A 27,155-nucleotide genomic window follows, 5' to 3' on the forward strand; every position below is an offset into this window, starting at 1 on the left:
TTCTTTTAGGCATCTGTTTCAGTGGGCACAAAAAAGCAATTCTGCTGAACAGATAATTGTAATTAGTTATTTTTCACAGAACATAAATTTGTTCTCAAAAGTCTTTCCCTTTTTAAATGTGAATTACAGTGACCCAACTATCTGATTACAAATAAACAGAAATAATAGAACCTCAATGTTTCATTAACAAGATTGCAAAAATACAACTTTGTCAAATTTAGAAGGGAAAACAATTTTAGCATAATTAAAAGTAAACTGGGAAGCAAACAAAACTGTCCTCCTAGGCTCACAAAATATACAAAAGGCAAACATTTACAGAAAACTATCCCAAAACGTTATGCAAGCTTTCTTATTTATACTTCTATACTGTTGAAGCAAGCACTACCTGAGTTCAATGAAATGTATTCTCAGGTGACCATGCACACATCTGCAGTTGTGTGTGTAGTTTGTGCAGGGATACAAAAGGATGTCAAAATCGCTGGAGTGGCCAGTTCTAGTGCTTTATTAAGGAAAGGTGTAAACTGACACAGCACAGCCTGCAGAGCCCTGCTGTCCTTACAGACTCAGGGCTGAGGCATAGCTTATACACAAAGCAATGGAGTGGGGGCAGGGAGTGAAGTAAAATATTTGCATTAGCAGCACCAAAGTAACCTCCCCGGGGTGCAAGCCTGGGCAGTGTAGATGGAGGTCCTGGGCTGCCCAGATGACGAGATCTCCCTCTTGGCCTCACCCCTGCTCAGGCTGCACAGAAAAAGCATTTGGGTCCCTGAAATTCATTCTGATTGTGCAGATAAAATATAATAGAAAGAATTCTACAGGATACGGTAATAGTGTGTGAAAGCAGTCATGATCCAATGCATGCATCCCCAGATGGTGGAGATGTCAGGCAGCATCCTGGCATGCAGGCATCTTCACTTGATTGCAAGTGGTCGATAGCCAGGTGCAAAAAAACACAACTCTTTTCCACATACATATCTGAGTTCTCAATCATGCTATTATATTGCAGTTCTGCACACCATATCTCTAGTGTTAAGAGTCATAATGTCTTCTGAAAAGTAAGTTCCAGAGAGTTCAATGAGGCTCACTCCCAGTTAAGTGGGGATAGGATTGCAGCTTAAGTGATTTGGGGTATAGTCTTAACACCTAGTTACTTGGAAGACAGCTCCACTAATTTCAATAGGACTTACTTCTGAGTAGACATAATTAGGATTGCACTGTGAATAAGGACTTGCTCACAGAGAAAGAAAAATGCAGCACTGACAAAATTTACCATCATAGTGTGTCCTCAATATAAAGTTGAAATATAACTAACACAAAACAATAACAATTCAGTGCTCAGGCAAAGCAAATCTTCAGAAATGAGCAGCTGAATGGGAAAACAGAGAACTTACAGGAGAAGGGGCCCTTGAAGTATACTTGGTTGTCAAAAAAAACTAGCCAGTTTTTAAATTGCAAAAAAGAAAAAGGGTTTTTAAAAGACCAAATTCCCAGTTCTGTAAATAATTCTGAATTGTATCTATAATGCCATTAATGCTTTGCACTGTGGTAGAACTCTCCTGAAGCATAACTGGCCCTATAAAATGTTTGAAGACATGTGTTTGCTTGTTGGTTAATGTTTAATGAACAATTCATTGAGATGCGCATTTTAGTATTTAAGGAAAGAGCACATGAATAAAAGGCAAATGCTAGTAATAAAAATACTACACAAAAGCATCGTTTATAGAAAGTCTATCGAAAAATGTTTAACAATTCTACCCGCTGAAAATGCAATAGGCTCTGCTTCCCCAATGACAGTTATTCTTCTGCAGCCCAGTTTATTCCAGAAACAATCCCATGCACATAAGCCTGTGTGACCCAGTGAACAGTATTGTCACTGGACATGTCCCCTTAATTTGGAAGGTCATGATTTCAAAGAGAAGGTGCTACTACAAAAAAAATCAGCGGTAGAGCATAAGTCTTGCACGCAGAAGGTACCAGGTTCAATCTCTGCTGACTCCAGATACATAAAAAGCTGGTTTATACACCGTCAGGCCACTGGTCCATCTGCCTCAGCACTGCCTACACTGAATGGCAACAGCTCTCCAGGGCGAGTGATACTGGGGATTGAACCTGGGACCTTCTGAATGCAAAGCAGATGCTCTGCTACTGAACTATGGCTTCCTCTTGCCCCCAAAAGGTCCTGCATGAAACCGTGCAGAACCTCTGCCAGTCAAAGTAGACAATGCTGAGCTAGGAGGAACTCCCCTATGAGGAAAGGCTGAAATGCTTGGGCTTCTTTAGAGAAAAGATGAGAAGCGACACCACAGAAGTTTATAAAATTATGCATGGCATGGAGGAAGTGGATAGATAAAAGATTTCTCTCTTGCTCGCTCATTAAATGGGAACTTGTGGACATCCATTGAAGCTGAACGTTGGACAGATTACAGAAAGCACTTCTTCACACAATGTATAGTTACACTGTGGAACTCTCTCCCACAGGAGGCCGTGGGATGGCTTAAAAAAAAAAAATAGACAAATGCATGGAGTATAAGGCTAGAAGTGCCTCCACCATCGATTCCAGAATAGCTGTTGCTGGAAATCGCAGGAGGGGGGTGGAAGCTGCTCTTGTGAGCTCTGGTCCTGCTTGCGGGTTTCCCACAGGCATCTAGTCGGCCGCTGTGAGAACACGGATGCTGGACTGGATGGGCCGATGGCCAGATCCAACAGGCTCTTCGAACCTTTTTGCGGACCAACAGTGCAAGGGAGCCCTCAGCATTCACCAGACGACTTTAGGGCAGCAGGTCGACACGGAAGAAGCTTCTATCTGAGGACAGGTGCGACGGCCGTGCCCTCTTCTGCCACACTTGGCAGCCCTGCCTCAACTCCCACCCCGATTTCTCCCCACAGTCGAGCGGCACAGGCAGCCCAGTGTGTCCAGCCCTGACACAAGCCCCGCTTCCCACTCCAAATCCTGAAGGCGAACAAGTGCTCTGGACTCCCGAGCAGGGTGGAAAAGAGGACTCGCATCTGGGAGCCTCCGGGCTCCTCGCCTGCTCGAGGGATGGCATGGCAGGCTGCCGGCCGTCGCCATCGCCGCCCCCTCACGCAAGTGGACCTGCCCGGAGTGGTGGGCCGGGGGAGGCTCGCTCTCTGTGGGTATGTGGCGCGCGCGCGCGCGGCCCCGCTTCCTCCTGCCCAGGGCTGAGCTCCTTACCCGCGATCTCGGTCTCACGCACGCGGATCCCACTTATTCCGAAGCTCGCGCCACTAGCCGGGGCTCTCACACCATGCCAGGGCGAGGCGGCGCGGCCCACTGACGTCATCGCGGCTCGCCACCGCCCTCGACTTCCCTGTTCCCTCCCCTCCCTCGGGTCGCCCTGGTTACCGAGGCCTGCAAGCTGCCCGGTCGAGATTGGGGCGTTAAGTGGGGGAAGGAAAATTGAAATTAAAATTATAACTCGCCTGAAGGCCGCCTCTCCGGATATGAAGCGATCTGGTCTCTGCGATCGTCACCTGAGGCTTTTCTTCGTGTGCCTGCCGCCTTCGTTACATATCTTTGTGGCCTCTTGAACTCGGGGGGGGGGGCTTATTATTATTGTTACTTATTACAGTATGTATTTTTTTTGGTTTTTACCTGGTAAACCACCTTGCGATCTTCGGGTAAAGGGTGGTGTACAAATTTAATAAACAAACAAGGTCTATTTGAAACGGTAATTTAAGACAAGTGAATGCGTCTCTCTTTACCCTTTATATCTTTGGGAGAGAACTATACGGCGCTCGCATTTTATGGGGCGTTCTTCAGGCTGTGTGTCATCATCATCCCTAACAGCTTTGGCCAGCACCCCGAGTTTCAGACGGGCAACCTGTTCGCCTGCTGCAGCAAAACCAGCCCGAAGTCTTGCGGCGCCTTAAAGATCATCAACAACTTTCCATTTACTATCGTCCACTTCCTGCACCAAGTGTGATCCTGACGTGCGCGTCACAGTCCCCTCCCCAGCCACGTGTAGTGAGGAGGTGGGCCGAGCTTTCAGCCACAATAAACGTGCTGAGTTTTTTGAGGTGCCACAAAGCTCTGCCACTGATTCTCCAGCACCAGGTGGCGTCTCAAGAAGGCGCCTAGGACTAATTTCTCGACCCACTTCCCACGGTCTATCATTTGCCTTATCTCTATGGGAGAGTCTTGATCTCGGTGCTTTTCGGGAAATGTAGTCGCCAGAAAGGCTTAGCCTCGTTCAGCCGCTGACTAGATAAAACTACTTGTCCCAGCAGGCAGTGCGCGTGACGGCTTCCTCCCCGGAACTCTCCGCGACAGCGAGGAAAGCAACGTGGGCTGGTGGGGGTCTGGCCGCGATACTGATCATGCCGAAGGTAAAGAAGCAGCCGCGCTCGAGGCAGCAGCGCCCAGAAGGAAAAGCGCCAGGTGAGAGGAGGAAAGACTCCAGCGGACGGAGACGGGAACTGGCTTTCCCCCGGTTTCTTTCCTGGCTCCTGATCTTGCCACAGGGAGCAGGCGGTGCGGTGTAGTGGTTAGAGTGCCGCCCGACCGGGGTTCGGTTCTCTGCTGAGCCATCAAAGTCACCCAGGGTCCTCCGTCTCCCAGTCTAGCTCGGCCTCGCGAGTTTGTTGCACCAGATCAAAGGGTGGCATAAAACATGTACTAGATAAAAACAGAGTTGTGAAGTAGCGGTTAGAAAGTTGGACATGGGGTACGAAGGGAGCCTGTTTTGAATCCTTGCTCAGCTACAAAGTGTGCCGAGTGTCACTGGGTCAGTCGTGATCGCTCAGCCTCACCTACCTCGCAGGATTGTTGTGAAGGTAAAGGGTAGAAGAACTTTGTATGAGCTCCTGGAGGGAAGGTGGCATATAAATGCAAGTAAATTGGATTGCCACCTGTACCAGGCAGGGTAGCTGTGTTGTTGGCTGCTTGTTGTTGTTTAGTCGTTTAGTCATGTTCGACTCTTCGTGACCCCATGAACCAGAGCACACCAGGCACTCCTGTCTTCCACTGCCTCCCGCAGCTCGGTCAAACTCATGTTCATAGCTTCAAGAACACTGTCCAACCATCTCGTCCTCTGTCGTCTCCTTCTCCTTGTGTCCTCCATCTTTCCCAACATCAGGGTCCTTTCCAGCGAGTCTTCTCATGAGGTGGCCAAAGTATTGAAGCCTCAGCTTCAGGATCTGTCCTTCCAGTGAGCACTCAGGGCTGATTTCCTTCGGAATGGATAGGTTTGATCTTGCAGTCCATGGGACTCTCTCAAGAGTCTCCTCCAGCACCATAATTCAAAAGCATCAATTCTTCGGCGATCAGCCTTTTTTATGGTCCAGCTCTCACTTCCATACATCACTACTGGGAAAACCATAGCTTTAACTATACTGTACGGACCTTTGTTGGCAAGGTGATGTCTCTGCTTTTTAGGATGCTGTCTAGGTTTGTCATTTCTTTTCTCCCAAGAAGCAGGTGTCTTTTAATTTCATGACTGCTGTCACCATCTGCAGTGATCATGGAGCCCAAGAAAGTAAAATCTCTCACTGCCTCCATTTCTTCCCCTTCTATTTGCCAGGAGGTGATGGGCCCAGTGGCCATGATCTTCGTTTTTTTGCTGTTGAGCCTCACATCATATTTTGCGCTCTCCTCTTTCACCCTCATTAAAGGGTTTTTTAATTCTTCCTCACTTTCTGCCATCAAGGTTGTGTCATCTGCATATCTGAGGTTGGCTGCTTAGGCAGGAGCAATACACCAGTTAGCTTAGTTGTTTAGAGTTTGGTGTTTATAACACCAAGGTCCCAGGCTTTATTAGCCCACCTGTATATTCCTGCATTGCAGCGGTTCATACTAGATGACACTTGCAGCTTCCTTGCAACTCTTATGATTCCAGTTCTAAGATTCAACAGCTGGTCCTTCATGCACTCTTAAATTACAGATGGGAAGAGGTAGTGGATGTTTGACTTATGCTTTATAATAAAGTTGAAGACCATTAAATCCTGCGGTTCATTAACAAATATAAACCTCACTGTGATTAACTTTTCTTTTTGTTTGTCTACTATTTTGTCTTTACTAATAGGTATCAGGTTCAACACTGGACTTGGTCAACATATTTTGAAAAATCCCCTCATTGTTAACAGCATTATAGAAAAGGTAGGTAATAAGCACTTTTGATACAAAGAGAAAGGTGAATGGCTAAGGCTGCAGTCCTATGCCCACTTACCTTTGAGTAAACCTCAATGAAATCATTTGGCTTACTCCTAAGTAGACATGTATATGACTACACTGTGAAACACTATCGCTTGATTTCTAGAAATGAAGAACGATATTGAGAAGAACAATTAGATAGCATCAGTATGAAAATAATGAAGTACACCTTTAAGTTTAACAACATTGGTGGTATTCAGCTAAGTTTTACTTGGAGCTTAGCCTCTGAAATTAATGAATATGACTAAGTTAAGTTGATTAATTTCAATACTTCGCTGAATAAAACTCAGTTGAATGCCACTCATTTAGTGTAAAATGGCTTAAAATGATTTGTGTGTCTGTGCCTCAAATAATAAGTGAAACAGCTTGCAGCCTTACTCTTCAGAGGCTCAGGGGAAGGCTTGGTCAGATCCTGAGAACTCTGTGTAGGTCTCGAGTTGGGTATTTATGAACAGGTGGTGTCCTCAAAAGCACCATCCGCTTCCAAAATCACCTTGCTAGAAGATGAGAACCTAATAAGGGTGGGAGAGTGGCTTAGATGGGATTGCTCTAAGGGTGGCTGCTTGTCTTCTCAACATGTTTGGTTGAAGACCCCGCTCTAGGCCTTCCTATAAAAAGGCCAAGACAACTGACACCTTCAACTTCTTTCCTCCATGCCTATCACACAAAAGCCTGTGGATGGGAAGCCAGAATGGTCGAGGTTGTCATTGAACCTCAACATTCTTCAGGTGTCGCCTCTCACAAGCCAGGCATGTAGTTGTGGCCAGTCCAGATCAGCATGAAGGTCTGTGGCTGACATGACAACTAGGTCTGCGCACCAGGCTCTTCAGGTGGAAGGCAAGATGATGACTTCCCTTCTCATCGTCCTGATCCTCCTACAGACCACTGGATACGAGCTACTTTAAGGTGCCATCTGATATTGGCCCAGCTAGTACTTCTGTCAAGTACAGTTGTACCTCTGCTTACGTATCCCTCTGGATACGTAAACCTCGGGTTGCGAATGCGGCAAACACACTTCTGGGTTTCACCATGTGCACATGCGCAGAAGTGCTCAATCGCATGCGCAGAAGGGCGCCTCCAGTTATAAAGTTTTTGGGATGTGGCCGGGCCTCCAGAACGGATCCCGTTCGTAACTGGAGGTACTTGTACTTGCTGCTTTTCTAAAACCAGTTTTTCATGTAATTTCCAATGTTATTTACTTTCAGGCTTCCTTGTACCCTACTGATGTTGTTCTAGAAGTTGGTCCTGGCACTGGAAACATGACAGTAAAAATGTTAGAAAAAGTGAAAAAGGTAAAGAGTTTCAAAGTAATAAAGATGTTCTTCTCTTTTTATTCACATTTGGCTACTGGGGGAGTTGGGAAGAGAACTGCACTGTAGAGAAAACTCTTAGATCCTATGCTTGAGTTTGCTTTTCCCTTTTTCCTCATGTGTCATGTATTTTTGTGAGCCTGATGGTGACGATGGTTTTAGAATTTATTTTTCTAAGTAACTTAGAGAACCTTTTGGCTAAAGCACAGAGTATAAATGTTGTAACTCTGCAATGTGTGAAGAATTTCCTCTTGTCTGTTCTGAATCTTCTACCATTCTACTTCATTCTACTAAACTAGTGGTCTAGTTGCTGGATTGGTGATAAAAATGTCTATCTTTTTGGCCAAACTGTGTCTTGTATTTCTTTATCCCCCTCTTTACAGATATGTTACTGAATTTTGTTTGGATTGTTCACTGAAATTGTCTTGCTTATAAATTTTCTTTATAGGCTTATTATAACATTTTCATCGGCAGATTTATAGAGTTTTGTTATCTGCTGAAATCAGTAGATTTGTTTTTTGAATGATGTGTTAGCCACTTTGGGCTTCATTTCAGAGGGGAAATCAGATAAAATAAATGAAATGAAAACGTTTCTGTAAAACACTTGGTTCTTACGCGGCTCACATTCAGTCATGATTCTACATAGGGACAAAATCCTTCTACAATGTGTATGGATCACATACGCAGTCATTTCTATATGATTCTTTTTCAGGTAATTGCTTGTGAATTGGACGTAAAGCTTGCTGGTGAACTTCAGAAGAGAGTCCAGGGCACGTAAGTGCAAAAAGTGGGTGCAATGGTGGAATGACACTGTTTTTCGCCTAGAACCTGTCTTGGAAATGTATTAATGGAATAATTTTCCTTTGTTCCAGGCCTCTGGCTAACAAACTTGAAATAAAGATCGGAGATGTGTTGAAAAGTGACCTGCCCTTCTTTGATGCTTGTGTGGCTAACTTGCCTTATCAAGTAAGGGCAAAACCAACCGATTTGGGGAAAGGGCCAATATAATTTATGGCTTGCAGGAATAAACCTACTTGGAAATTAACACTTCTTCCTTTGTTTTCAGATTTCCTCTCCCTTTGTTTTTAAGCTACTGCTGCACCGGCCTTTCTTCAGGTACAACTATATTGTATCTAATAGATTTAAGGTGCTTTTTTTACACATAATTACCGTATTGGCTCAATATAAGCCACACCCACAAATAAGCTGCACCTCTAAAATTCAGGGAGGGGGGGGAGAATACCTGAATATAAGCCACTCCCTTAAAATTGGGTTACAGGCTGAAAATTGCTGGAGTTGGTAGAATTGTAACTCCGAGCCAGTTTAAGCCTTTGATCTTGCAAGCCCGCAAAAGTTACTGTACAATTGCTAAAATCACAGATCACTAATCAATTGCTACAATTCCGCAGCACTCACACTCCGTAAATGGCAAATGAACAGTCTCAAGCTCGCAAATCGGCAAGAAATTTTTTTTTGTTCTGTTTTACCATATGTCTGTTTCAGCAGCGATATCATAAAAGCCAGTTTCTGTAAGGTCGCAAATTTAAGCCACACTTTAACTTTTCGCGGACAGAATTTGGGGGGGGGGGAGTGAGGCTTATATTTAGGCCAATATGGTAACTATGGAGAATGACTTGTATCCTGTGGTGTGTCTGCACTGGGCAAAGCAAACTTAGACTAACACAACAGGACTTCACCTTCCTCTCTGCAGACCCCACATGCTCTCCCCCACCCCAGTCTGCTCAAAAGGTGTTGGTTGGGGCGAGGGGAGTGCAGGAAATGAAGAGGAAGGGAAAGGCCTGTTAAGCAAGAAGGAATCTACTCATGCGTTGTTGGTTTCAACCCAGTGCATTGGTATTAGCAAGCAACGGATCTAGTAAACAAATGGTGAGCAATTTGTCAAGCTAGAATGCTAAAAACACTTTCATCTTTTACATTCGGAGTTATGATGATTAGAATGTCTAAAATGCAAGGAAGGTGTCTCTATGTGGATCGTGCACAAATAGCTGTTCTTGAAATCGAAACAGTTAAGCATTGTCACTTTACATCTCCCCAAGGAGTCTGACATTTGGAGACTGAAGGTGGTTGTCCTATTTTTGCTCTCCCGTCTCATTTCCCAAGTTGAGTTTTCATTAGAGATCATCTGTAAATCTTTATATGCATTGCAGTTCTCTCAAACAATACTACCTGGGAGTGGGGACTAAAAACAATGATCGACAGAAAAATATACATGTTTTTCCAATACAGGGTGGGGAGGTATCGATATTGACACAAAGTTTCTAGTTTTATCAGTAATTAACAGATATAAATCTGATGGAAGCAATTAATAAATACCTGACGTGCCAGTCAAATGAATCTCCATTGTCGCTGACATGTCAGGTATTTGTTTGTTGCCATTATATTGTCATCAGCTGCCTTAAACATAGCGAGGAGACAGTAAATGACTAAAGGAAATGGTTTTAAATCAGGATTTAATTAGAGCTTCTGTTACATTCACTGTTGTCTGTATCCTCTTAATAGTCATAATTGTGTGTATGTAGGCTACTGATGAACAAGTGTTGCTAAGTTGTTGGCCTTGCTTAAAGGCTGTATGGCTCAATGCTTGCAACTCATTTTTAACTTCCAGGTGCGCAGTCCTCATGTTTCAAAGAGAATTTGCTCTTCGCTTGGTCGCAAAGCCAGGCTCTCCCTTATATTGCAGACTCTCTGTGAATACTCAGCTATTAGCTCGCGTCGATCATCTGATGAAGGTAAGGAAAATAAGCAATAGCAAAACTAGGTTTGTGGCATTTCAGATCAAAGGCTGGGGTGGGCAAGCAAGCTTTTAAGAGGCTGAAAATTATTATTATTATTTTCCCTGAGAGCTAACTTTTATAATGATTCACAGGTAGGGAAAAATAATTTTAAACCGCCACCCAAAGTTGAATCCAGTGTTGTGAGAATAGAGCCAAGGAACCCACCACCGCCAATCAATTTTCAGGTGAGACTCATCAATATTAATATAATATGCATGAAGACAACTTTCGTAGCTAATGTGTAAATGCCCTCAATGTATTGTTTTGAATATTCTCCCCAAGATGGTATGTAAACAACAGTTGAGCAACCATTGTTTTGAAGGTTGCCTAGCATTTTACACCAGGGATGGGGCATCTGTGACTCGTCCAAAAACAACTCCAGCTCCCTGCAGCCCTGGCCAACTTGGCCAGTGGTCAAGGATCATGGGAGTTAGAGTTCAATAGCAACCAGAGGGTCGTAGGCTTCCCATCCCTGCTTCGCATCTTGTTAACATCAGTTACTAATAAGAAAGCAAGATGATAGGGTGGAAACTTTTGAGTGCACCTGAGCCTTCTTCGGAGCATTATTTTGTGATTTGGAATGGTGTTGGCAAACCAAAGCTTAGCCTTTAGAGAGGAAAGAGGAGGGCTAATCTCTTCCTTGTGGTAAAAAGGCAGCTTTCATTAGCTTGAATGAAAAGCTCTAATGGTGCTAAGCTTTGATGCCAAGGCTTCATAGTTTCCACTGAGGCTAAAGCAGAGTGGTACCTTGAAAACCAGAGTCCTCGTCAGCCTCTGTTCTACCTGTTGTGATATGTAAGTCTTTAAATATTGAGTATCAACGTAGAGACCTGTCAAAGTATGCCTTGATTATACTGCATTTGAAAGCACATTCTTTGTGACTTGAGAGAAATTTTTAAAACCTGAATGAGGCTTTTCATAGTGGCTTCTCTCACAGGGGGTTAAACACATTTTGAATACCGCCATATCCTACTAGCAGTAAATGGATGGGCAACCTGTTGCTTAGACTAAACCGCTCCTCATCTCTGACGGTTGGCCATGTTGGCTGGTGCTGAGGGGGATTGAAGTCCAACAACTTGATAGGCCACAGGTTCCCCGTCCTTGATGTAGAATTTGAAAACAGGCAGACACATAGCTAATCTGCAGATTGAAGAAGGAAAAAGAAGAGGCGAGATTGGGGTACTTGAGAGATGTATGGGAACCCAAACATAATGAAATGGGCAATGGGAGGCGTGGTGGGTAGCAGGAGCTCTGTAACCTCCTCTGAAAAGGTTGCTTAAACAAAGTGTATTTTTAATTTTTATTCAGGAGTGGGATGGTCTACTAAGGATAGTCTTTGTCAGGAAAAACAAGACACTCGCTGCAGTTTTTAAGTAAGTTAACTCATATTGGAGGAAATGTTTGGTGTGCTGCTGGGCAGTTTCTTTCCTTCTGCAAGAGTCAACCGTTTCTCCTTGGCTGAATTGTTAATCATGCTGACCATTGTGGACTGAGACTGGGTGGGTTGTTATTCTTCTGGATCTTGCAAGAAGTGTGTGTGTTTCATGGACAATAGGAAGCACTAGGCCAGATGACTCGATTGCTGAAAATTGTCCTGTCCCTCCATCTTTCATTAACTAAGAGCAGGGAGTGGAGGGAGAAGGCGGTGGGCCTACATTCTCAGCATTGTCTTCCACCTCAATCATTGTGGAAAAAGGGAGCTGAGAGCCAAAAGTCACCAAGACAAATTAGAATGCACTCAGGGCTCCTCATGGATGTATAGACTAGAGCAGAGTTTCCCAAACTTGAGTCTCCAGCTGTTTTTCTACTACAAAACCCATCATCTCTAGCTAGCAGGACTAGTGGTCTGAGATGATGAGAATTGTAGTCCAAAACAACTGGAGGTTATCTGGTGCTCTCCAGATGTTTTGGGCTCCAGCTCCAGCCAGCAATAGCTTTCGTCGGAGGAAAATGGAATTGAAAAGGGAATTTTGTATTTGCCCAGCCTCATCCCAAAAGATCTATATGTGTAACCTCCTCCTCCTCCTCCTCCTCCTCCTCCTCCTCCTCCTCCTCCTTCTCAGTTCCAATGCTGTGAAAAAGCTGCTGGAAAAGAATTATCGGATTCACTGTTCACAAAATAACCTGGTAAGCATTCTCCCCCTCCCCCAAAGAAGTTTCATGTAAGCACCCGTGTCTTGCTACTTGTTTGAGACATGCTACATAAGCAAAATTCTCTGCTTTCTGTTTTGTATTGACAGGAAATTCCAGAAGATTTCAGTATTGGAAGTTTCATACAGGGGATCCTAAAAGACTCTGGTTATGCAGAAAAACGTGCACGAGTCATGGATATTGATGACTTCATCAGGTGAAGCCAAGGGCATTTCTTTCAAGCTTTGCTCTCCTTTAAACACAGGCCTCCTATTTCCAAAATGAAAACAAAAATAAGTGTGGAGGGCAGGGGTGGGAGAGATTCCCCTTGATACCTTAGATGCTTCTACACTTTGCCTTCCTTGCAGTGTGTTCTCAGTCGGGCAGGCCACTCTTCCTACCACATATGCAATGTCAGAGGAAGTGCACTTGAGACCTGTCCGCACGCACAAATGACCCCAATGTGCAAATTGTACATCCTGGGACTTGGGAAGGGAGCTTTTATGATTGTGCCTACTACTCTGCCACACTAGCTGCTAAAAAGGCAGGCTATTATTTTCCAAGCCCAGATGAGGGTAGCCAGTGGGTTTCAAACCCTTGGGGAGTTAGGACAGGCTCTGGCAGATTGAGTGGACAAGACCAATAGTGGACCCAACAGTCAAAAGGTGCTTTCTGCATGTGTTGTAGAGTAGTGAGGGGCAGATGGGGTACCTTTGGAGCTTGACAGGCACCATCTGGGAGAAGGAAAACTGACCATAAACCTCTGCTGCCTTGCGGGACATCTTTGAGAATAAAAGGCTAAGGAGTACACCCTGCACAGATCCTGAGTGGTGACCCTAAGATGGTTGAATGTTGCCTTGTACACCTCCTTCCTGCGGCCAAGCTGGTGCCAAATGTATTTTTCTGCTTTCCTTTGGACCACATCAGCAAGGCTAAGAGGGGTCTTGTCATCCAGTCCTTTGGACTGATGATTGTAGGAACGGCTGCCATCTTGGCCCAACCATAGAACTGGGCTGCACTGATTTCAGTGGAGGAAAGAAGGACTAGGTGTTTTCTCCCAGGTTTCAAACAGAAGCCAGAAATCCTGGATGGTTCTTCACTGTTTCTGAAGTCTTAAAAGCCCACATCCTAAATCTTCCCCTCTGCTTTCAAATCATACCCCTACCTGCTTTTCCACTGCCAGCTGGACTCTTTCGGGGGGGGGCAGAGCAGGAACTGAATGACTAAATAAACAAAATTGCCACAGATCTTGTTCCGAGGGTAGCAGGAAGTAGGTGAGGTAGTGAAATTGAGAGTTTTAGAGTTATTGGTTCCGACTTCAGAAGCAGCTCAGAAAAAAGAGAACTTTCTCTTGCCTTGGAAATTGGACACAGAAGGACCCAGGATCACCTACAGGTGGCACTCTTAATGTCATATAAAATGTCAGTGAGATATATTTTCATTTTCCAGTGTTCTGCATGGCTTCAACGCAAAAGGCATCCACTTTTCCTAAAGGGAAGAATAAGATGGAAGAGACGCTGAGCAGCAATGCTTTTGTAAGGATGAACTGAACTATCTAAAGGTGGTATCAGAATTTCACCCGAGATGATGTGTGCCATGCTGCACATGCACATCCAGCTGTTTAATTACCCCATTGGTGCAAAATGGGTTCTCAAGGAATCTCAATCACCCTCATACCTTTGTTCTGCTCTGCTTCATTTGGTTTTTATTTTACGAGAACGTATGTGATGCAGAGTGTAAACTCTCCAGCCATGTTCAGGGTCGCCTGAAGTGCACCTTTTATTTTTCTTACTAAATTCCTAAGCCACAGTGACCACCTGCTCCCAACAAAAACCACCCAAACCAAGAATAACTGTTATATTTGATATTACAACCCAGCTACTGTTACTTTATTAAAGAAGTCATGGAAACTAGGTTCTCTTAATTGTCAAACCCACTCCTTAGATTTTCTGTGTGTGTCAAGTTCTGTAGTCATTCCTATATGGTGCTTTGCAATAAAAATGCTTTTGTATCAGTGTTTTCCACAAACATTCAACATTTGTAAGAACCTCAACTCTAAGCCACTGATCTGTGATGTGGTGGGTTGTGCACACTGGCTTCAAGACTCATCTCCATTTTGCTAGTTTCTTACCTGAAGTAGCATAAACTTACAAGTTTAGTAGACGTGTGTATGAGTCACATCAAGAGGTATCCATGCTCTTTCAGATTCCTAATGTGACCCCTGAATATGCAGTTTAGTAAAAGAAGACACAACTCCTTGAGGCTTTGTATACCTGGACCCAGTCAAATGCAGGCAGCTTGTGGAAACCAATAACACAATGCAACTTGATTTTCCTTCCACGGTTAAGAAAGAATTATAAATGAACAACCAGTTGGCTTGGTTCCTCCTTGTGGTAAGGAATTTGTGTAGAAACTGCATATAATATTATCATGGCACCACTAGCTAGTCTTACATTTGACTAGTAAAATACCTCATTCCAAGAAGTGATTTCAAGGCAGAATATTCACATGACAAGAGATAACTCTCCCTTTGGAAAGCACATTTACTTCATCATTAATTTTCTTTTCAGAGGAACTAATAAGTGTCCTCGTTTCAAAGCAAGGAAGACTTCCTTCTTATATATCACAGATAGAGTCAAGTCAGTTGCTCCAGGCAGACATTTTTTAAGGAGAGATGGGATAGAGGTAAGAGAAAAGCTTGTGCCTCTTCCAATTATGGTGCCATCTGAAGGCAGCTGAGGAATTGCATCTCTTTTGGGGACACATACTTCCCCATATAGACATGCATTTCCTAGCTTGCATCTTTACAATACGCTGCAAGAGGTAGCGTGCCACTAGTGATATAGCTTGATGTAAGGCAAAGCTGAACAGAATCACAATTTCCTGATGCAAGGATCTTCCATGAATCTTTTCTAAAATATCCTAACAGTAGGATGCAGCTACAAAAGAAGACATTTTACAAAAAGTTGTATAGAAGTAAAATTCTCATCTCTAATTTATATTTCAGTTAAATTTATTAAACACATTGTGTAAAATCTACATTGCTGTTTCAGTTTTCATGTTTACAGACAGGCGCTTTGTCACCATGATATGGCAAGGGGCTACCTTTCTATGGGGATTATGTCGAATACTGAGAAACTCTGGCTCATTTAAGCTCTCTTCTCATTGCTTTCCCTTTATTTCCCTCAGCCACAGCACAGATGGGCTTATGTTCCAGAAACAAACAATGAAACAGTTCCAAGGAATGTCTGTTGTTGATATGAGCACCTGGAATCTATCTTGGGAATAGGGAGAACTCCTAGAGAGGTCTACAATTCATCTGACAAAAAAAAATACATATAAAGGGTAATTTTTTTATATCAATTTGCAAAAATAATTGAAGTGCCACCATCTTAAAAAGTGCTGGACACACAGTGCCATTTGTGAAGTTTTCAGGCATCATTGTGGAATTTCTTCAGCATCAGTAAAGTTTTGTGGAGTTTATTGTGCAAATCCTCAAATGGTACAAATTCACCTCACTTTTCAGCTGATGGCACTGTACAAATGGAAAATATGCATTAGCTACTTTCTTTTAAAGCAACAGTACTAACTACCTGCGGACTACAGTTAATGCACATGTAAACTCCCATGCATCAGAAGCCAATTTTAGTAGTACGTGACAGGGTTACTTTGGTATCCTAGTCATTGGATACCTTTCCTACCCATATGCAGAGATTCGATTGCACCTTATTCTGACATCACACTAGCACACATACCGTATATCTGTATTATCCTAAGATACAACTCTCCTTCATAATCAATTACCTTTTATTATACATCCACTAATTTATAGATTTGTTCTTTACAAAGAAAATGTTAGAGACTCTTCATGGTAACTGAAATAAATCATGATTCCAGATTTTTACAGGGGGAAATGGAATGGCTTGCCGTCAATCCACACCAACATGTTTTTAATTCCAGGTCAATGATATGGCACATACTGTGAAATGAAGAACTAGTCACGAAAAATGAAAACCCAAACACACATTAAAATGTACACACAATAAAAGTAATTTACATTGACAAATAAGGAATGTCATTTATTAAGGCTGTGCTTTAGAGAGGACATATAGGGTCAAGTCGCCTTGGTCAAGGCACAAATGGGAAGAGGTGAGCACAGCTGTCTAGAAGAGGAGGTATATACAATCACGGATGAGGTGGCATGCATGCAAATACAAAACTGCACAGCTGTTCTTTGCAACAAAACTTGACATAAGTGAAACAAAATACTGTGAATTTTCTTTTTACAAGTCCACCATTTTACTTCATTATTTTTAAAAAATTGGCAAATATTTCCAAAAAAAAAAATCACAATTTTGAGTAAGTTAAAACATTTGAAACAAAAAGTGCTTCCCATCTCCAAAACCTGCCTGGTTGTGCTATCTGGTCTAGAAGCATTTTGCAGACATCTTAGGAGTGTTCCACACAACTGAAATGTCAGCCAGGGGAAGAAGAAACGGGGCATTTCCACAGACACTTCAAAAGTTTTCGCTCTTTCAAGTAGTTGACTTCTTAGAGCTTCATTTCCAACCAACGGGGTGGTACAGCAATGAAGGCTCAGGCATCCTTTAGCAGCAGAAGATTGCCTCAAAGGGCACGTGGTCTCTTCGGATTGATCTGTTTACTGGCGTGCTCCTCCTCCTGTAGCGCTGTGCGGAAGGATTTCACTTTATCTTAAAACAAGAAAGGAAAGTCAGTTATCAGCTGAATAATTTTAGCACGATTCCTGTACCGACCTTGAGGCATAGTCTCTTTTATTATTGGAAATTGCCTTGAATGTGTCAACGTAGAAAGGCAACATATAAAATTATGTGTAAATAAATACTACATGCAATTTCAGTAATGTACTGTATAAATAAAAACACATATTAGAACACACAGAGGTGTAATCATGCAACACACAGTACCAATTCCACTTTGGATCAAGTGGAAACAGCTTCCCATTCTGACAACTTTGTTTTAAGACAGATACAATCAAAGCAGGACAACTGCACCAAATGGAAAAGAGCTTGGTATGCTCTTTCAGCAGTTCTTCCAATGTCTGGATCAAGATTTAAAGTCTGAAGAACATATGTTCATCAGGACCAGTAATGAAATTAGAAGCAGCAATAGATGCAAATTGATATTTGCTCATTAGAGATTTAAGAAACCAGGCGTTTCTTTAAAAAGCAAGTCAAAAGAAAGGCTGCAATGGACCACAGCAGATAGAAATAGATGATGCATTGCTATCCTTTAATTCTGCAGCAGTAATCAAAATGAGATCACATGCTACACTACTATACTTTACATATCAAAATGCTTAGAAATTTTAGCTCCTCAGATTTGCTTTATAAACCACTATATGGCTGTCAATATCAATTGATTTTCTCCCCCTACTAAAACTGGCCTGTGAAAAATATATAAATCTTGAAACCCATTAAATGCTAACACAAGCCACTTGTCACTTTCAACAAATTCTTCAGTATCTAAGAAGTATATCTAAGCAGGTATAAACACCTACCCCGAAGCTCAGTCAAAATGTAAATTTTTTGTTCTAGGATTGCTTCAAGTTGTGTAGCATATGAATCCACATCATAGTCTACTTCTTCTGTCATTTCCAAGAGAGCTTTTTCATCTTCTAGCCACCTAATAGATTCCTAATAAAAACCAAAGATAGAACATACAACAATCAATTTGCAGGCAACAAATTGTGGAGTGCAATACCAAACTTGCCAAAATTAACAAAACAATTTTGATAAGTTCAACAAACATTCCTATGATGGAACCTTTTTATAAATAACAAATACAAACAGTTTCCTGTTTCAATGATTTCCAAGAAGCTTCAGTGTGTTTCAGATAAGGACTAGGAAACAGGGATGAAGCAGTTTATACAACTATCAAGCTGCAAAGACACTGTGGAAAAAATAAGCATTAGGAAAACTGCACAAAAACCGCAAGTTGTTTGTAGTTCTTTTCAAAAGATTTTTATTGCCCCAACTGGGAAGTTTGACCAACATAAAAAACACTTCTAAGGGCTTGAACATGCCCAGTGCCAATTCCAATGCCCAATCATTAACTGTTTCTGAAAATCTCTTCAGTGTCAATGGAACCTTGCCCTATGGGATGAGAGAAGTTGTAGCTTCAGAAAAACAAGCCCAAAGGCCCCATGGTTGCACAGTGCTCAACAGTTCTTCGGATCCCAGCCTCTGTATTAATCAGCGCTCCACGTTTACCTGGAAGACAGCTCTGTGGTCTTCTACAACTTGCTCTTCCATTTCCACCATCTGTGATACAGCTTCATGGAAAGTAAACAACTGTGGCGATACTTCTTCCTCCTTTTAAAAACAATGAAGCTCAATATAATTCTACTTTTCAAAAAAGATTTTGATAACAGAAGCTAACAGAGAGCAGCATGTTGAAGAACACTGATCCATGACTCAGCAAGACAAATGCTTATGTTCTCTTGAACAAGGCTAATTCATAAGTTTATTACAATGTACGGAGTGCAGTCCAGTTTTGGGATACACTTCAGTTGAGAAAAAATAAAAAATGAGCAATTGCAAGAATACACAAGGAAACAAAACGAGAAAAAAGAAGTTAACGAAACATGGTAACCTGAATCAATACAGAGAAAGAGATTGGGTTTGTATAGGCAAGGCATCTCCAGGAGAGCCTAACAAGAATAAAATCTTTAGGGAATCCCACACAACAGCAAGAACTGATGGTTGCCCCAAATGCCATTTGTTTACTGACTAAAATGCCAGGTTCAGTAATAGTATATTGTTACTCCAAAGGGCCACTAAAATATTCTTCCATACAGAAGCAACAGCATTATCTGCTCATGAAATATAAACGGTGAGAAAGAAACTCCAAAGAGCTGTCTAGCAAATTATTTGTATGGTCTGGAGGACACCACCTTGTTGAAGCTAGGCAGGTTTGGACAGTGCCTGGATGAGGGACCGCCACATGTAGGCCACTTTGAGTTCCATGACAGAATTAAGGTGGGATCTACAGTGAGGGGGGGAAGTATTTGATCCCCTGCTAAATTTGCCCGTTTGCCCTCTGACGAAGAAATGACCAGTCCATAATTTGAATGGTAGGTTTATTGTAGCTGTGAGACACAATAAGAAAACCCAGAAAGCAGCCCGAGACAGGAAGCCCCATCTCACTAAGGATATATTGGTTTCTCATTTCAAATATAGAAATATGGAAGTATATAGTCAGAAGGTTGTGATCACCTTGCTTAGGAGGGCAAAGAAAGAGAAGTTGGGGGTTTTTAAGTTTAGAAGGTAATGTCTGAGGATAACATGATAGTGGTTTGTTAAAGTTGAGAGTATGAACAAAACAGAGTATAAATGGATGTTTCATACTTGTTTATATTCATTTTATTGCTATGCATATAAGCTATCCTGAATGCTCTTTAGAGTCATGTTTGGCTGGTCATATCTGCCCCCTCCAAAACCTGAAACAAAATCTAGAAAGACATTTCTGTCAACACACTATAATGCAGGAGAATAATGTATGCAACATATGATTAGTTTCAGTTTTTGTTTAATAGAGAAAGCGTCTAGACTATCCTTGCAACACACCAAGCAACTTTATATACATATACTAATTGACTAAATGTTTGCATTGCATTTCTACTGCAATAAGAGCCACTGAGGTTTGCCAGATACTCACATTTTGTTCACAAAGTAGTTTGAGATCATCTCTCTGAGGCGAACTACCAACACCCCACTGTGCCTCCAAGTCATCAATCTGATTTGGAGCATGATGAACGATTGGACGGATATCACCAGCACCAGTGGGATCAACTGTCAGTTCCTTTACTCTACAGTTGCAAAGAAGGTGTTCATTTTAAAATGAGTACCATTCATTTAGTACAGAAAAAAACCCTTCATCAATTCACAGGCAATTCACATAAATAATGGTGATGTCAACATCATGAATGAGTGTATCCTTAATAGGAGTGTACCCTTAACATGAGGAGTCAAACACAATATACTTGATTACAATATTAAACATTGTGCTCATGTAAGAGTTTGAATCATTTATTATTTTATACTATAATTATTTCACATGCATTTAAAAATGAATCAGTGTTGCACTTCAATTATTCAGATGTAGAATTGCTACTACTACAAAAGTTGACATCACCACTATCTTACACATGAGGGGAAATAACAAGCTTGGGCATGAAATGTTTGAAAAGAAGAAAAGATGAATAATAATTGGGAAAATGAGTTGCAGGCCATGCAGTGTCACCACCTGTCAAACAAAATGGAAACAAAAAGGCGGTGATGACTCAAGACAGGGAAAGTAGGTGAAGGTTTGTCTGTAAAATTACGCAGCTGAAGGGGGGGGGGGACACTAAAAGAAAATAGAGAGTCCATGTAAAGAATGAAGTAGACCTGGTGATCGAAGGAGAAAAGTCGTCATACTCATAGGAAGGAGAGAGATCAGAGCGACTGCCACTACCCTGTGAGAAGGGAATGTCCGAAGGACTAATTCCAAATTCCTTTACTCTGCAGCAGCAAGATACAGCAGCAAATTAAAAGAAAGTGTTCTTGTAAGGACAATGAAATCACAACCTCTAATATTTAATCAGTCAGTTATGCAACACGCTTGCTAGGGCACAAATAAACCTTGGTAAATCCTCCAAGAGAAAATAGTCATTACTACAAGATGGGAAACTGAAGTCAAAGGATGTTGGCTTAAGCAAGGTCATCCTTCAACAGCTGGGTGGAATGGGGCTGGGTGGAATGCAAGGAGATTGTTCCAGGTTCAACATTCCCACTAATGCACCATACGGGTTGCCACGAAACTAAGCTTACTTTGTACAACTTCAGGAACAAAAACAAATCACTTCAGCTTTAGCAGACTATTATGACCCAGGTCTTAGTATTATTCGAATCATACACTTTACGAACTATGTGGTCATGCAGCTCATGCATAGAAGTCTCGCACTATTAATATAAATGCTCAGAATGCGGTATATTAAAAACAAAGACTTGTATACTACTTACTAGCTAAATTGTGTAATACATAAACAAATTCCATGAACATTTATAAGACATGTCAAAGAAGCCAGTATTTCTATATAAGCCCAGTGTCTTGGTGAACATCACAACAGGTCTACCCAGCTACAAAACAACTGACATTTGCGGTTATTTCATCCAAGGACTGATCCAGAGGTAAACTGCTCCTCTTTTGGAGTGATTTTTTTAAAAAACAACCCAGCATTTAAGGGTCAAATATTCACTGCTGCCTTAAAGACATGCTAAACATATATCAATGGCATTATTTATAAATAATTATTACTGCCTTTTAAATTGTTATTTATTTGAACAATTTATATAATGCTTAGTTATAAATGTCTAAGCGGTGTACAAGAAATGCAACACAATGAAAATAATAATTGGTTTAAACTAACATCAGAATTCAGTTAAAATGCCAGCCCAACTAAAAAATAGGTTTTTATTTTAGTCTGCTTGTTGCTATATTTATAGGACACCGGCAGATATTTGCTCACTAATGCACTCTACACTATAATTGTCATAACCTCAAGACCTATGCTCCTGTTTCCAGACTGAAAGGATAGATTAATCAAACTGAGATGATGCTCAGCTGTAATCTGGAAATTTGAGGTGAGAGAACTCCACTTCAGACCATCTCCATAAGGTTAGGCCAGCCATCTTCAACTGTAAACCATACTGGTATAAATGTAGTTCCTCATAGCAATTCAGAAAGTATGAGGAAGTTGAAGCCTGAAAAAAGACTTCTAGGTTTCGAACGCTGCTAGGGAATGCAAAGATATAAATATAAATTCTCATACCTGTTCGCATATCTTAGTGTGTTTAGAGTATTTTCACAAGATGCCATCCCTGGAGAAATAGTAGCAATCTGGGAGGAAAGGATATCAAAAGTTATTTTTCAAGGACAACAACAGTCAAGAGCATATGCACAAATCTGCATTATTACTTAAAAGAAGGAAATATTTATTAAATTTATGCACACTGAAAATATTAAGTATTGTGTTCAAGTAAGCACTTGATATCCAAGTGATGCATATTATGTGTTTAACCTATATTCAGTTTTAAATGAATCTACATTTTAGAGCACCTATATACCCGTACAATATGGTATCTTTCTAATACATTATATTTCCAATCTCTCCCACCCAATCTAATTAGGGAAGAGTACTGCTTTCCAGCAGGTATTGATATACGCAATAAACATAAATACTTGTCTCCACTTTAATTATTATTTCTTCACTTACTTCTTCACCTCTTACCATTATTAATATTTGGTGACCCTTGAGAAAGAAGATAGCATTAATTCTAAATCAGAATAATCAAAATGATGAAGGTAAGATAGCATGGGCAGCCATCTTTATTTTGTTTTAAACAAACAGGGCCTAGTTATTCAAGTTGCCCTAACAATACTATCAAAAACAGGAACAAAATAAATACAATCACAAACTTTTACAGTTTAAATAAAATGTATAGCTGAGTTTCAACACGGCAGTCAGTACCATACACAAAATCGTAAACTTTGGATATAGAATATTGAAAAATTAAAGTTCAGCTGTCCAAGTTAGCATCTTCCATATGAATTTCACATGACACTTGGTAGTCTCACTGCTGTAAAACATAAAGGGCAACCACAGTCTCTCTAATTCCACTGTCTCAGTCACAAATACATATGCAATTTTGGGCTGGAACGAACAGTATTACTCTATGTACAAGTAACCAGGACAGTAATTTGCACAAGGAATATTTGGAAATAGGATACTAGCATATGCTGGGCAGAATAACCTCCATAAGTACCTTTTCCACAAATAAAATGACATTGACTAATAGGTTATTCCAACAGAACCTACCAAAAACAACATATGGAATCCGTTGGAATCTTAAGGACTATAAACACATCCCATAGAAGAAACTTAATTCTGATAAGTAGCTTTTGGAACCATATTATGAAATTTGAGCATATCAAAGGAGCCATCTTCATATTGCCCCAAAGGGAAAGATTACACTCATAAACATCTCTTTCGGTATTTTAAAATCCAAGTCTTAAGACCAGTGCTTTTTTCTGGGGGTACGCAGGGGGACGTATGCCCCTAAACATTTTGCGAATCTTTCTCCTTTTGTCCATTTACTGAATTTATTTTTCCTGATTTGAACTACAAAATGGTGATTTTTTGGAGTCAAAATGGGAGTACCCCTAAACATTTTTTAAGAAAAAAAGCACTGCTTAAGACCAAGGAAATAATCAGGAGAGAACCAATGGGTCTGGTTGTGAAGCAGTACTGACTTCCAGCTAAGGATTGCTATCTAAAGATTAGAGTGCCACCTGAGAATACAGGCTTTTCCATCCCCTTTGTATGTGGCCTATGGTGTATTTAAGTTGATCTACTACTAATAGATTGTTGTTGTTTTCTACAGCAATGCAACACACTCAACTTACCATACAGGTGCGAGAGTTTTCTCCTATGAATGAATCTCTTAGGACCTGAGTAAGTTTACTCGCTCTGAATGGAGTATGAGGCTTATTTCGGCCTAAGGCTCTGATGCACTCCTGTAAGAGTAAACATGTTTATGCTTTTTTGCTCCACAGGACACATGCAAAAATATTAATACAAGTGCAATCAACAAAACCAGATAAATAAACATGTTGCTCTTGTTTAAGCCAGTCTTAAAATATTACATCAGTTTTCAGTATTTCTAATTAAGAAAAATGCAAATAAACCTCAAGGCTACTGTAGCACTGTAATTAGGCATTGCCATAGTTTGTGTTTTAAGTCTGAGCACAATATTAACTCTAGACTCTCATGGACATGTTGAGCTATAGGCAAGTGCTTTTAATTGCTGTTCTTCACTACTTCTGGAGCCTTGCAGCACTAGACAAGTCACTTGTATCAGAGATTAAGGAAGAAAGCACATAATAAGACATTGTTTGTTATTGTAGGTGCTGTTCAGCATTCTGTAAAAAAAAACATATTTAGGTCAGTACTCAGCTTAGAAAGAAAGATTAAAAAATCCTCCAGGCTAATAGTTTCTTTGTGTATAAAATGTAAATCAAGGGAAATGGGTGTCCACTGTGCCTCACAAGGGTTTTCTGTGATAGTTAGGTTCTCACCAACACTGTCTAATTCTGCAGGGTTTAATACCAAATGCTAGTAACTACAGGAAGGGAGAAGGCTCTTGATCTTGGATCCTGTTTGTGGAAAACCATAAGCATCTGGTTGGCCACAGTGGGAACAAAATGCTGGACTAAAAGGACCATTAACCTGATCCAGCAGACAGTGCTTATGTTAATAGAGCAACAAACCATGAAAGGAAAAACTAATTAATTTTATCCTCACCTAATAATTTTTATTTTTGGCTATTTCACTCTAAAGTAAAATACTTTTAAAGGAAAATGTATGAACATTTTCTAAAGTTAAATAAAAATAAAATTGCTTGAACACCAGACTAGTTTTGTGCCATGGTTCTCAAAACTTTTTACAAAGGGCTATTTCAGGCATAGGCAAACTCGGCCCTCCAGATGTTTCGGGACTACAACTCCCACCATCCCTGACCACTGGTCCTGTTAGCTAGGGATGATGGGAGTTGTAGTTCCAAAACATCTGAAGGGCTGAGTTTCCCTATGCCTGGGCTATTTCAATGGAATCATTGCCTTGGTCAGGATAGGCCTTCATGACCTGGGCATAATGGCCCTTTAATCCCAAAAAACCCTATTCAAAAGGCAGCCCTGGATGACTTCATACCCACCCAAGCCCATCTAACCAACTTAAAAGGTTCTGCTTCCCCCCTCTCATATCTTTCTGCTCCAGCTAGTGACTGAGGGCTCCCCAGTTCCACAGCTGAGTTTCACAAGGAACCTCACATAAAATAGGCATGGAATTATACAGCCAATCATGGAGGCTATAATGAGATGGAGGGTGACAGCAAGGGGACCCAGACAGTATCAGCACCTCAATGGACATACTCTCCTCAATGCTTGGTCAATAAGGCAGGCAGGCTGCAGTAAGAGACTAAAGATCATTTAGGACACAATAAACTTGGCACCAGCCCAACAGACCAACAATGCATCTTGTACAATATAAACTGACAGGCAGTGGTTCTCCCGGATTTCAGGCAGGAAGTATTTCCCAAACCTACCTGGATATGCCAGGGACTGAACCTGAAACCTTCTGGTCACAAAGGAGATAATCTACCATGGAGCTACAGCCATTTACAGTACAGTGGTATCTCTACTTATGGACGTGATCCGTTCCGGGGTGCCATTCATACCCCAAAAAGTCCATAAGTAGAACGCTGCTTCTGTGCATGACGCAATAGAGTGCTCCTGTGCATGCGCAAAGCGCACAGAACACTTTTGCATGTGTGGCGAAACCCGGAAGTATACACTTCTGGGTTTGCCGCATTCGCAATCCAAAAATCCGCAACACGAACCTAACGCAACTAGAAGTATGACTGTACATTCCATTTAGGATTAAAGATCAAATCCCAGAAGAGGACATGGCTTATGAAACAGCAATACAATATGACTTTTAAATAATTCTTCTTTCTTCACTAGTAATTCTTAAGTATTTGACTATGCAACCCTTATTTGGTTACAGTAAACAGATTTTGAAATATTTCAACAATGGGAAACTCATCGCAGACAACTTCTAATGGGGCAAAGCCCACATTTCAAAAGCATTGAAATGTTTTGACAAATGAACTGGAGGATTTTCAACTCCTTCAGTTCTCTCATGATACAAAGACTGTCAGAAAATGAAGATTAAGTAGTTCAGTTAGAAATATTCCATTTATTCCTGACAACAGTAATTTGGAACATCTGTAGCTGCTTGCTTATTCTTGCTCCCCTATATAATTAATGACATTTAGAAGATGACAAACAAAGCAGAGCAACAGCAAAACAGTTCACTGCAGTTAAGTAAAAATAAACACGAAATCTGGATACTTTCCATGCACTGAATTTGCAATGCACATAAATACAAATATGTACATTACAGATATTTAATGTGGAATTAAATCTTTCAGCATGCTACACAAACTGCAGAAGTGCATACTGGCAAAATAGCTACATTACAGATAAGGAGGAAATGTATGAGACTAAATTTCAAGAGCTTTAAAATTTGGCCTTTCTTGGAGGAAGCTGTTGTTTGTGTTCGGATCCAATTTATTCACTGAATCTAGCTGCAAAATGTTAAAAGAAGAAAGGGCAAAACAAGGAATAGGATTATAAAGAAGGATAAGACATTTTGGTGTGTCTCCATTAGGTATATATTCTGTGCTAATTGCAAGTTGCCCTGTCTAAAAAACAACCTGTTCTCACAGTGAAGCCATGCACTGGTTGTATTTTGTTAGCACAAATCAGTGTAAGCTATTTTTTATTACTTGGTTAGTCAAATTAGGCATGTCTGAGGGCAGCTGTATTATAAAGCTGCAATAAAAACAAAAACTTGCGATGACTGACAAATGTGGCATAATATTTCCTGGACCAGAGTATTCCCCCCAAAGGGCAGTCTGGTCTACAAAAGCTTACATTGCAACAAATTTGTTAGTCTTTAAAGTGTCACAAGGGTCTTCACTGTATTGTTAAATATTAGTTATGCAGTATGTATTGGTGTGTTTTGTAATCATACCAAATATGCACAATAAATCAAAACAGAGGTGAAGTCCACACTGTTTGTCTGTCTTTCTCCCATGCACAATTGTG

At 41.2% G+C, this 27,155-nt stretch overlaps 3 protein-coding genes across 9 annotated transcripts in view; 1 reads left to right on the top strand and 2 right to left on the bottom strand.

The window, feature by feature from the left end:
* Positions 1-3,867, bottom strand: part of IPO11 (importin 11) — an 81,481-nt gene extending 77,614 nt beyond the window's left edge. Inside the window, exon 1 of the mRNA XM_081930096.1 lies at positions 3,724-3,867. The gene's annotated coding sequence lies outside the window, so the exon portion shown is untranslated. The remainder of the gene's footprint in view (positions 1-3,723) is intronic.
* On the top strand, positions 3,031-15,443 carry DIMT1 (DIM1 rRNA methyltransferase and ribosome maturation factor). 2 transcript variants are annotated; one of them, XM_081929946.1, is made up of 13 exons: positions 3,031-3,135; positions 4,249-4,399; positions 6,042-6,115; positions 7,375-7,461; positions 8,192-8,253; positions 8,352-8,445; positions 8,546-8,595; positions 10,106-10,229; positions 10,367-10,459; positions 11,583-11,647; positions 12,338-12,401; positions 12,515-12,621; positions 13,854-15,443. In XM_081929946.1, the coding sequence occupies exons 1-13, from the start codon at positions 3,046-3,048 to the stop codon at positions 13,894-13,896; spliced, it is 1,104 nt and encodes a 367-aa protein (XP_081786072.1). In that variant the 5' UTR covers positions 3,031-3,045; the 3' UTR covers positions 13,897-15,443. The 2 variants fall into 2 exon arrangements, with proteins under 2 accessions (XP_081786072.1, XP_081786073.1); XM_081929947.1 differs by lacking the exon at positions 3,031-3,135 and adding an exon at positions 3,998-4,075.
* KIF2A (kinesin family member 2A) overlaps positions 15,400-27,155 on the bottom strand; it is a 46,317-nt gene continuing 34,561 nt past the window's right edge. For 2 of the 6 annotated variants that reach the window (XM_081929690.1, XM_081929689.1), the window contains 7 exons: positions 23,892-24,002; positions 22,258-22,325; positions 20,834-20,947; positions 20,103-20,253; positions 18,656-18,757; positions 17,944-18,079; positions 16,471-17,116 (listed from right to left, as the gene is read on the bottom strand). In XM_081929690.1, the coding sequence (XP_081785816.1) occupies positions 17,031-17,116; positions 17,944-18,079; positions 18,656-18,757; positions 20,103-20,253; positions 20,834-20,947; positions 22,258-22,325; positions 23,892-24,002 (768 nt within the window). In that variant the 3' untranslated portion in view covers positions 16,471-17,030. Of the gene's footprint in view, positions 15,940-16,470; positions 17,117-17,943; positions 18,080-18,188; positions 18,539-18,655; positions 18,758-20,102; positions 20,254-20,833; positions 20,948-22,257; positions 22,326-23,891; positions 24,003-27,155 lie in introns of those variants that run through there. The other 4 variants (XM_081929692.1, XM_081929691.1, XR_014172701.1 and 1 more) reach the window with 3 other exon arrangements.

This window comes from Podarcis melisellensis, assembly GCF_964234715.1.
Source record: "Podarcis melisellensis genome assembly, chromosome: 11".
Lineage (NCBI taxonomy): Eukaryota > Metazoa > Chordata > Lepidosauria > Squamata > Lacertidae > Podarcis > Podarcis melisellensis.

What these genes read in the sequence shown, in the direction of transcription:
- DIMT1 (XM_081929946.1), top strand. Translation starts at nt 3,046, where the DNA reads ATGGCAGGCTGCCGGCCGTCGCCATCGCCGCCCCCTCACGCAAGTGGA. An exon ending in TGTTAGAAAAAGTGAAAAAG is followed by an intron (nt 7,462 to 8,191) that starts GTAAAGAGTTTC and finishes ATTCTTTTTCAG; the next exon opens with GTAATTGCTTGTGAATTGGA. An exon ending in GATATTGATGACTTCATCAG is followed by an intron (nt 12,622 to 13,853) that starts GTGAAGCCAAGG and finishes TTCATTTTCCAG; the next exon opens with TGTTCTGCATGGCTTCAACG.